The sequence below is a fragment of the Echinops telfairi genome, unplaced genomic scaffold (genome assembly GCF_000313985.2).
Source record: "Echinops telfairi isolate 266 unplaced genomic scaffold, ASM31398v2 ScPeMD7_2;HRSCAF=8, whole genome shotgun sequence".
Taxonomy (NCBI): Eukaryota; Metazoa; Chordata; class Mammalia; order Afrosoricida; family Tenrecidae; genus Echinops; species Echinops telfairi.
Window position 1 is genome coordinate 78098888 of NW_022103898.1, and position 10780 is coordinate 78109667.

Genomic DNA, 10780 nt, shown 5'->3' on the forward strand with positions numbered 1-10780 from the left:
TTTTTAAAGAGAGCTCCAAATGATTAGAAAATGGGCTTCTATTACAGTGCGTTACTACACAGATGGCTCAGATGGTGAGTGGGCAGAATTCCAATTGGACAGAGTTTCATGATGAGTACCTATCAATTTTTTTTAACAGAATTTCAAGGTAGGAAAGGATAGACATAGATTAATGGGCTATGAACAAGATATTTGGGGAAGCAGCATATGGATAAGTATATGTGTAGTAAAAAAAGGTTGATTTTTGTTCTACATCAAGGTGTATCAGAGGACATCAACTATGAAGGAGCCTCTGAACAATCAGGTCCAGAAAAACTCAACCAGTCTTTGATTTAGTCCACTTGCCAAACTTCCTATGAAAGAAGCAGACTTGCTGGCAAATATGTGGGTTTAAAATGCTCTTTTCTTCTTTTGGTTTTAATATTACATGTAAAATATGTGTGTATATATCGATATGAACTATATTTAGAAGTATAAACTCCAAAAATAATGCTTATTTCTTGATAATATCACCATTGGATCCTGACATAAAAATTTTAAGGTGGTAACTAAGCATAGTTTCTTAAAACCTTTTTTTTAGTCTCATTAAAAAATGTATAGGTTTAATTTCTTGATTATAATATATAATTAACATTGTTTTCTGTTTACTCATTTTCATTTGTAGTTGAGTATTGTTAAAGAAATTTTGAATTCTTCTAAATTAGATTATCTGGTAGAATTTTCATTTTTAAACTTTTTAATCTACTTTTAAATATTTCTCTATTAAAGATGTATTATACTTCCACTTTTAGCAACTAAGGGTTTCATCATACTTATTGCATTGCATAAAGCATATATAAGGAAATAATGAATAGGTTTCTGAGTGGCTCTTAGAATCTTATTTCTCTGTATTTGGTCTGAGTTTGTTGCCATATTTGCGTTTTTCCCTAAGGATTTTATCCCTATTGGTTTTGTGTTAGGTATTTTGCCAAAGTTAAATTATGTTTATATTCATTAGAGACTTTTAAACCAGCACCTCCAAAGACCGTTTAATTCAGGTGTTTTCTACACAGCTGGTATAGATGGAGGAAATAAATAGGGTTTTTAGTGTATACATCTGTTTGCCCCCAGAAAATGGAAACCCACATTTACAGAGCCAGAGAGACTTACCCTGTGAAATGTATTTTCTTTCTTTGGGTTATTATGAGTGCACAGAATTATTTCCTAATTATAAATATGATTTCATATTTCATAAATAGAGAATCCATGTAGATTTTGATGGTGAGTTCAGCTTCCTAAGAGCAAAGGGCTGGGAATAACTGAGCTTTACCCATCAGTACAATTTTGTTCAACTCTCATATTCATTCATGCCACTGAAGTATATAGTTTACAGGGGAACAATGAAGACTATCAAAGGTAAGTCCTGATATGGTTTTCTTTGCTAGTAAATACAGTCAATGTATTACCAACCCAAAATCAAACTTGCTACCACTGAGTCAATTCTTACTTATAGCAAACTTTTCAGACAGAGAAGAACTACTCAAAATGGGCTTCAAGACTGTGAATCTTTAGGGGAGTCCATTGCAACATCTTTCTCTCACGGAGTGGCTGGTTGGTCGGAATTACTGAAGTTGGTTCACATCTCAGCACTTTAACCATTGCACAACTAGGGCTTCTTTACTAGCTTCAAAGTGTGACACTGATATTTTATTCAGTGAGTCAGTCAGTTCTGAGATTATTTATAGAGCACACAAATCTTAATCAGATCAAATCTGTAGGCAGGACTCATTTGCTTTCATTTTATTGGTGGAATGTCTGGTAGAGTGATTTGATTGGCATACAGAAGCAAATCCCAAGTCTCGTCAGAATTCTCTCTCTGTTCTGTGTGTCTTTGTATCCTTTTGTTGTTGTTGTTGTTTCCTTTCCCTTCCATCGATCTCATTTACCGTTAGTAAGCATTCCTTGATTTCTTTTCTCTCCCTCTCTTTCACTGCTAATATCACACACTTGCAAACCATTAGCCTCATGATATTCCTCTATCCATTATAAGATAAGTGAAGCTACCATTGTATTATAGAAACTCTATACCTGGCAGGAGTTGATACTAGTCATTTCAAAAAGAATAAAAAGATTTTAATTTCCTCAGTACTGGGGAACACGTTTCATTGATATCAGTGAAGAATATATATTTTTAAAAAGAATAAAGTGATTAGGAAAATAACTATATAATTTGGTCTTTTGGGAAATCCTTTTTTATTCCTTAGGGAGTAAACATAAAACTCTATAATACTGTTGTCCAATAGAAATATAATGTGACCCCCATATTGTCCAATAGAAATATAATGTGACCCAAATATAATGTGACCCAATTTAACATTTTCTGCCAATACTCTTAAATAAATAAAAAAAATTAAAATAAAATGCAACAAAATAGAAGGGACCAGGTATCGGGCATCAAAGAAAAAATCATATCACCTTCCCGATATGATCACTGAAGACAAAAATCATATCATTGTAAATGAGGGTGAGTGCAGAGTAGAGACTCAAAGTCCATCTGTAGGCAACTGGACATCCCTTTACAGAAGGATCATGGGGAGGAGACGAGCCAGTCATGGTGCAGTGCAGCACCGATGAAACATACAACTTTCCTCTAGTTCTTAAATGCTCACTATCATGATCCCAATTCTACCTTACAAATCTGGCTAGACCAGAGGATGTACACTGGTACAGATAGGAACTGGAAACACAGGGAATCCAGGGCAGATGATCCCTTCAGGACCAGTGGTGAGAGTGGCGATGCCTGGAGGGTGGAGGGAAGGTGAGGGAGAAAGAAGGAACTGATTACAAGGATCTACATATAACCCCTTCCCTGGGGATGGACAACAGAAAAGTGGGTGAAGAGAGATGTCAGACAGTGTAAGATAAGACAAAACAATAATAATTTATAAATTATCAAGGGTTCATGAGGGAGGGGGGAGTGGGGAGGGAGGAGGAAATATGAGGAGCTGATATCAAGGGCTGAAGTAGAAAGCAAATGTTTTGAGAATGATGATGGCCACAAATGTACAAATGTGCTTGACACAGTGTATGTATGTATGGATTGTGATAAGAGTTGTACGAGCCCCCAATAAAATGATTTAATAAAAAATGTTATCTAACAGTATTATCTGAAGTATTACTGCTTCAACGTGGATCCAGTATAAATTTATCATTGATATATCTTGTTGTATAAGGAGGCTGGTAGCATAGAGGGTTTTGAATTAGACTGATACTCAGAACAGTAGCAGTTCAAGCCCACCAAGTCAAGGCTTCCTGCTTTGTAAAGAATCAGTGTCCTGTCACTGCCACGGAGCCGGTAGTGATTCAGGGGAATTATACAGGACAGGGTAGAACTAACTGCCCCTGTGGGTTTCTGAGACCGTAACTCTTTAGTGTACTAGAAAGTCTCCTCTGTCCTCCTGTGAAGCTTATAGTCTCAGAAAGACAATGGAGCTGTTGACACTGGTCCATGGGTTCTCTTTGTGTTCTAGGGTCGCTAGGAATTGAAATACCCTCAATGGCAGTGTGTGAGTATATTGCTATATTATTGCTAAGCATTTTCTAATTACAGAAAATCTCAATATAGTTCTAGCGCCCGATAGCTATATATGGGTTGTGAATATTGGAACATCGAGGCCGAGGCCAAGAACAGCTGACTGAAAATAGGTTAATGTTCAATAGGTCAATGTAACAGATTAGGTTACTAGTATAACAACTGTTATTTCTTCAATCAGAATGGCTGTGTACTTGGGTTTTAGTTTTTAGCATTACACTGACAGGTAATACTGGGTAGAAATAAATTGTATTAAGAGAGAGAAGGCCAATTATGTGCTTGACAGATGAGATAAGAAGGAAAATTCAAGAACCATTTGGTCATTATCTTCTTCATTATAATGAAGAAAATTAAAAATATAATTAGGAAATTATAGTTGGAAAATTAAAAATATAATTTAAGAGACAATGGAGGAAAATTTTCTTGGAAGACTCTGTTTGGCTGGCCCTTTCCTAAAGTGATTTCAAATCATCGTTGTCTCTGTTAGGCAAACACTGGATTGCTAACCCCAAGGCCAGCGCTTCAGAACCAAGGGAGAAGATGAGGCTGTCTGCTTCTATAAATATTTATAGACTCAGAAACCCGAGATGGAGTCCCTGTGAATCAAAATGGACTCTGTGGGAATGGTCTTGGTTTGGTATTGACCGAGATAAAAATCCCACCATTGTTAGTTATTTCTTTGTTTATATTTAATATATTGTGTTAAAGAGTGAAACTCACAGATTCAACAAGTATTTGTCAGGTATTATTCTCAGTTCTTTGTATGGAAGAGAGAATACAATATTGCATTTTCTTGTCCAAGTTTAATTCACCCTATACTTGAGGCTAAGGGACTAGGAGTGAGATAATTGTAGACTGAGAGGACTAGTGTTGTTGTTCTAGTGTGTCGTCAAGTCAGTTCCAACCCATCGTGACCCTGGGCACCAGAGGGAAGCACGACCCAGTCCTTCTCTTAATTATCATGTCTGAGCCCATTCTTTCAGCCTCTTGTCAGATCTTGTTGACTATTTTTCTCTTTTCTACTGACTCTCTGTTTTACCAAACAATGTCTCTCTCTAGGTCCTGGTCTCTCCAGATAACATGTCTAACTACGTGAATGGAAGTCTCACCAGCCTCATTTCTAAGAAGCACCTGGCTGTATTTCTTCCAAGGCAGACTTGTTTGTTCTTCTGGCTGTCCATGGTACTTTCAGTGTTCTTCTCCAACACTGCAATCCAAGTGCCTCAATTCTTCTGCAGACTCTCTTATTCCTTATCTGGCTTTCATGTGGTTACGAGGCAACTGAAAACACAAGGGCTTGGTTCAGGCTCTTTTCTAAAAGTGACACTTTGCTCGTTAATATGTTGAAGAAGCCTTATGCAGCAGATTTGCCCTATGCAAAATTTGACTTCTTGACTGCTGCTTCCATGAGGTTTGCTTGTGAATCCAAGGAAAATGACATCCCTGACAAGTTTAATCATTTCTAGTTTAGCATGATGTTGTTTATTGGTCGAGGATTATGGCTTTCTTTACATTGAGTTGTAATCCATATTTAAGACTGATGTCATTGGTTTTCACAAGTGCTTCAAGTCCTCACTTTCAGAAAGCACTGTTGTATCATCTGCATATGGTGAATTGCTAATGAGTCTCCCTCTAATTTTTCTTCATATGGTCCAGCTACTTACATGATTTTCTAAGCATACAATAGGTTAAGTGTACTGAAAGGATACTACCCTGACACACACCTTTCCTGATTTTAAACTATGTTGTATTCCTTTTTTCTGTTTGAACTATTGCCTCTTGGTCTCTGTACAAGTTCCACATGAGCACAGTTAATTGTTCCGAATTTCTCATTATTCACAATATTGTACCTGGTTTGCTTTGATCCACACAGTTGAATGCTTTCCAATAACCAGTGAAACACAAGTAAACATCTTTTTGGTATTCTCTGCTTTCAGCCAAGATTCGTCCAACATCAGCAATGAGTGATACCCCTTGTTACAATCCTCTTCTGATTCTGGTATGAATTTCTGGCTTGTTCCTGTCAACATACTGCTAAAGCTACTTTAGAATTATCTACAACAAACTTTTACTTGCCTGTGAAATCAATAATATTATTTAATATGTTCCACATTCTGTTAGGTCACCTTTCTTTGTAATGGGCACAAATATGGACCTCTTTTAGTTGATTGATCAGGTAGCTATTTTCCACATTTTTTGACATAGTGTTTCCAGTGTTGCATCAACTTGTTGAAATATTTCTATTGATATCTTATCCAGTCCTGAAGCTTTATTTTCAGCGAATGACTTTAGTGTAACTTGGATGTCTTCCTTCAATACCATTTAATTTTTGATCATATGATACTTCTTGAAATTGTTGACTGTCTCATAGGGTCATGATAAGTTGGAATAGACTCAATGAAAATTCTGTCTCTGCGTGTTGAAATTCTTGAATGCCAACCAATTATTTTTGTACAAATGTAGTCCTATCACAGACAGCATTGTATTCCAAGAGAGGTCTTGAAATGTTCTTTTTTGACAGTAAGTGCAATGTCTTTCTTCCTGAATCTGACATTCCTGGGATAATAAACTTTGTGATTATCTGACTCAAATACAGGTTTATTTCTGCTCACTAGTGCCTAGGCTATTGATCTTTAGCTGTTGTATTTTATTTTTGATCACTTTGAATGTTTCTAAGTTAATATTTCATAATTCTACATTCTGATGATTAAATGAATGTTTGCCGCTGCTTCGTCGCATTTTGAGTCCTGTCTCATCAACGGCCATCCACATCATTGAGGTTGACTCTGCTTTGAGGAGGCAGCTCTTCCCGAGTCAGGTTCTGAGTGCTTTCCAACCTGAGAGCCTCGTCTTCTGGCACTGTCTCTGACGATGTTCCCCTGCTGTTTATACGACGTTAGTGGCTAATATCTCTGAAGTGAATAACATATTCCTCTTCCCTGTCTGTTCTTAGTCCAGAAGCTACACTGAAACCTATTCTCATTAGTGAACTTACTGGTATTTGAAATACTGATGCCATAGATTCTAACATCACAGCAACTTGGGAGCCACCACGGTCCAACAAACTGACAGAGGAATGGTAGAATAGAATCTAGCACGGGTCAAATTACATTTGCAAAGGCCCAATTTCTGTTTCAATTTTCACAATCTCCTATAAATTATGGGCACCCAATGATAATTTGGAAGTATTTGTATGGGTTGTGAACCCAGGAAAATTTAAAACAATTTTGGTATCAATAATGTGAGAGAAAGCCTTTCCATAAGATTATCTTACTTTATGGTCCCTTTCAGTGAAATTGTCATCACCTTATCAGTGAAATATTATCAAGTAATAGAAGGAAATGCATGTTACAGCTATTTGACACTGATTCTGTCATTTTGATATTGTTTACAGATATAATTTCTGCGATTTTTATGTGACAATTAGTCAGTAGTGTGACGTCAGCGATGAAAAACCACACAGCGATAACAGCATTCATCATCCTGGGGTTGACAAAGGACCCTCAGCTACAGATTTTGGCTTTCATCTTTCTGTTCATCACATACATGTTAAGCTTACTTGGGAATATGACTATCATTTTTCTCATTTTAGTGGACTCTCATCTAAAGACAGGTATGTACTTTTTTCTTCAAAATTTCTCCTTTTTAGAAATATCATTCACAACTGCGTGTGTACCCACATATCTGCATATCATAGCAACTGGTGATCAAACTATCTCCATCAAAGCATGCTTCATCCAAATATTTTTTATTGTTCTCTTTGGAGCTACAGAATTTTTTCTCTTGGCCGTCATGTCCTATGACCGCTATGTGGCCATCTGCAACCCCCTGCATTATGTGACCATCATGAATAGCAGAGTCTGCAGGATTCTCATCCTCTGTTGTTGGGTGGCTGGCCTATTGATAATCCTCCCTCCTCTTGGTCTGAGCCTCCATCTGGAATTTTGTGATTCTGTCATTGATCATTTTTACTGCGATGCTTCACCACTTCTGAAGAATTCATGTTCAGACACGTGGTTCATAGAGCAACTGGTTATAATTTGTGCTGTGCTGACCTTCATAATGACTCTTGTATGTGTAGTTCTATCTTACATGCAAATAATTAAGACTATTCTAAGATTGCCTTCTGGCCAGCAGAGGAAGAAAGCCTTTTCCACCTGTTCTTCCCACATGATTGTGGTTTCCATCACCTATGGCAGCTGCATCTTCATGTACATCAAACCCTCAGCAAAGGATGAAGTGGCCATAAACAAGGCAGTTTCTCTGCTCACTACATCTGTTGCTCCTTTGTTGAACCCCTTCATTTATACCCTGAGAAATAAACAAGTAAAACAGTCATTCAATGACATCCTCAAAAGATTTGCATTTCTTTCAAAGAATGTGTAGAATTACATATTAGGAACTGAAATTAAGTGATAAATGATCAAAACGCGGATAAAAATTTCTTTGTGAGTGTTGTGCATACGCCTGATGTGGATTACGGAGAGTTTGAAGTAAAAGTTTGAGTTTATATAAAGTAAAAAGAAGGAATGTGAGGAATCCAGCCTGATTCAGGTGGACTTTGTCTACTCTCTTGAAACTACCAAGTCATTTTTGTTTCTCTAATCTGTACCCCCAGTACTCTTCAGTAAATGTTTGAAGTGCTTACCACATAGTAGACGGTTCAAACCCACCTAATCCTCTGCAGAAGAATGATGAGGCTGTCTGTCCCCTTGAAGATTCTGCATCCGTAAAAGACGTAGGGCGATCCGGCGGAAAGCCCCTCACTGCAGTGGTTGGTTTGCTTGCTGGAATCTGCAGCTTGCATCATCACTCTTCCTAGTGTTTTTGGTACTCTTTCGTGTGGAACATATTCTGCCAATGACAATATTTTCCTCTTTAGGTTAAACCTCCTTCAATGTGTCTCTCATTCACAGTCAGGGAATATGAAAGCTGTGCCATGTTTAAACCACCCTAGTTAATGCTCCCTTTGTAATAAATAATTGTATACATTTGCAAAAAGAAAAGAGTCAAATACTAATATCCCTTATCCCTTCCAATCGAAGTGATTAAAACAATTAAAAAACTGGCAAAAATTAGCAACTCAAAAAGTGTTACAATATAATTTTTAAAGATAACTGATGAGCTGTCCCTTCTGAATAATCATTTAAATAACAATGAGCAAAATCAAATACAGCACAAGAAACATGAATCTCTGGAGATTAGCTTGCTTGGAAGCAATAAGTATTATAGGGACAAAGATTTCAGAACATGGTGGAAGGGTGTGCTGATTAGATATGATTGCTTTTGTCCTGGAAGTATTTTCTGATTCATGACTGGGAAGGATTAAAGATAGCTGTACATGTTTTTCACTGTCTATATCAAGATATGTAGTTTTTCTGACATAATTTGTAGCAGCATTATTAGAATATTGCATTTCTATTTCCACATGCAATATGGCCTTCTTTACATGATTTGTCATGATTTCCCCGTAGTGTGTGTCCATCGAAGTTGTTCTCATTGTGCCATACATACTGTTGGTAAGAATCCCATTTGTCACCTGGTTTCTATATACCACCGTACATCTAAGATTCATGACGGAATTTTTAACTGAAGTTGGAAAAGTTTCACCTTTACAACTCTTCTGAGTTGGAACTCGACTGATTTTCTACTATTCATTTAGATATTTGTATGATACTTATTAGTATTTATATTTTTATTGTAGTAGATATATTTTTAAAAGATGACTAAACACTGTACACATATAGAGTTCAGTGACTTTAACTATTTTATTATGTCGTCCATCCAGATTATGCATTTTCAAAATTTCCCGTTAATCTTAAGAGAAGTTCAATGTCATTAAGCAATGAATTCACCGTCTTTCCCTTCACATCTGCGCCTTTTGTCTTTATGTACATGCCTACTCTAGATCTTTCATATAAACGGTATTGTAGAATTTTTGTCCTTTTTTATTGACTTGTTTCTGTCAGCAAGATGTTTTCAGGATTCTTCAATGTTGAAACATATATCTATCTGGACTTCCCCTTTCTTTATGGCTGAGTAATACTTCACTGTACCCACATGTACTGTTTTATTTATCATTCATCTACGGATGGACATTTATGCTGTTTACACCTTTTGGAAATTATGAAGAATGCTGCTATGGACAAGTATATTGGTATATGAGCATGTAGTTATGTTTTTGCTTTCAAATCTTTCATACATATATGCAGGAGTGGAGTTAGTGGGACATATGGTGAAGTTTAACTTTCTGAGATGCTTCCACATTGTTTCCACATTTACTGTTTCATTTGCAATCCCACCAGTGTTGGATCAAAAATTTGATTTCATTACATATTCACTAATATTTGCTATTTTCCATTTTGTTAATCATAGCCACATTAATGAGTAGGAAATGATATCTCATGGTGGTTTTTATTTGCACTTGTATTTTGCCTAATGGTGTTGAACATCTTTTCATGAGCTTTCTGGTCATTTGCGTTACTCATTGTTGACACAAATGTCAATACTAGCTAAATCAGTTTATAGAGTCAGTGCGATACCCATCACAATTCTAATAGTCTCTTTTCATAAAGAGAAACATCAGTTCACAAATTATGTGGAACAGAAGGGACTCCAAATAACCAATGTGGGCTTGGGAAAGAACAAGGTAGGAAAACCCACATTTTCTTATCTTTAAGTGCATTATAAAATTATAGAAACCTAAAACAGTCTGATACTGGTACAATGATAGACATGAAACAGAATTGAGAGTCCAGAAATAATTGTGTACATATACAGTCAACAAGTGTTATAAGCCCATTGAGAAGGGGAAAGAATTATGTCTATAATAAATGTTGCTAGGAAACTTGGATTTCCATGTGTAAAAATTTGAACCTCGACTCATACCATATACACAAACGAACTCAGGAACAATCAAAGAATTAAGTGTAACACCTAGAACTATAAAAGTCCTAGAAGAAAACATAGGGTTTTTAAAAAATCATTGTATTGGGGGATCTTACATATCTTTTAACAATCCATACATATATCCATTGTGTCAAGCACATTTGTACATATGTTGCCATCATCATTTTTGGAACATTTTCTTTATATATGAGCCATTGGTATCAGTTCCTCGTTTTTCCCCCACCTCCTCCCCCCCACACCCTCCCTCACTCATGAACTCTTGATAATTTATAAATTATTATTTTTTTCATGTCTTACACC

At 36.4% G+C, this 10780-nt stretch overlaps 1 protein-coding gene across 1 annotated transcript; it reads left to right on the plus strand.

Annotated features, from left to right (window-relative positions):
* Positions 1-6985: 6985 nt before the first annotated feature.
* LOC101642020 (olfactory receptor 6C2) lies at positions 6986-7957 on the plus strand. The gene is given in 1 exon segment (XM_004700846.2): positions 6986-7957. A coding segment is annotated over 1 exon segment (972 nt).
* The last annotated feature ends 2823 nt before the right edge of the window (positions 7958-10780 follow it).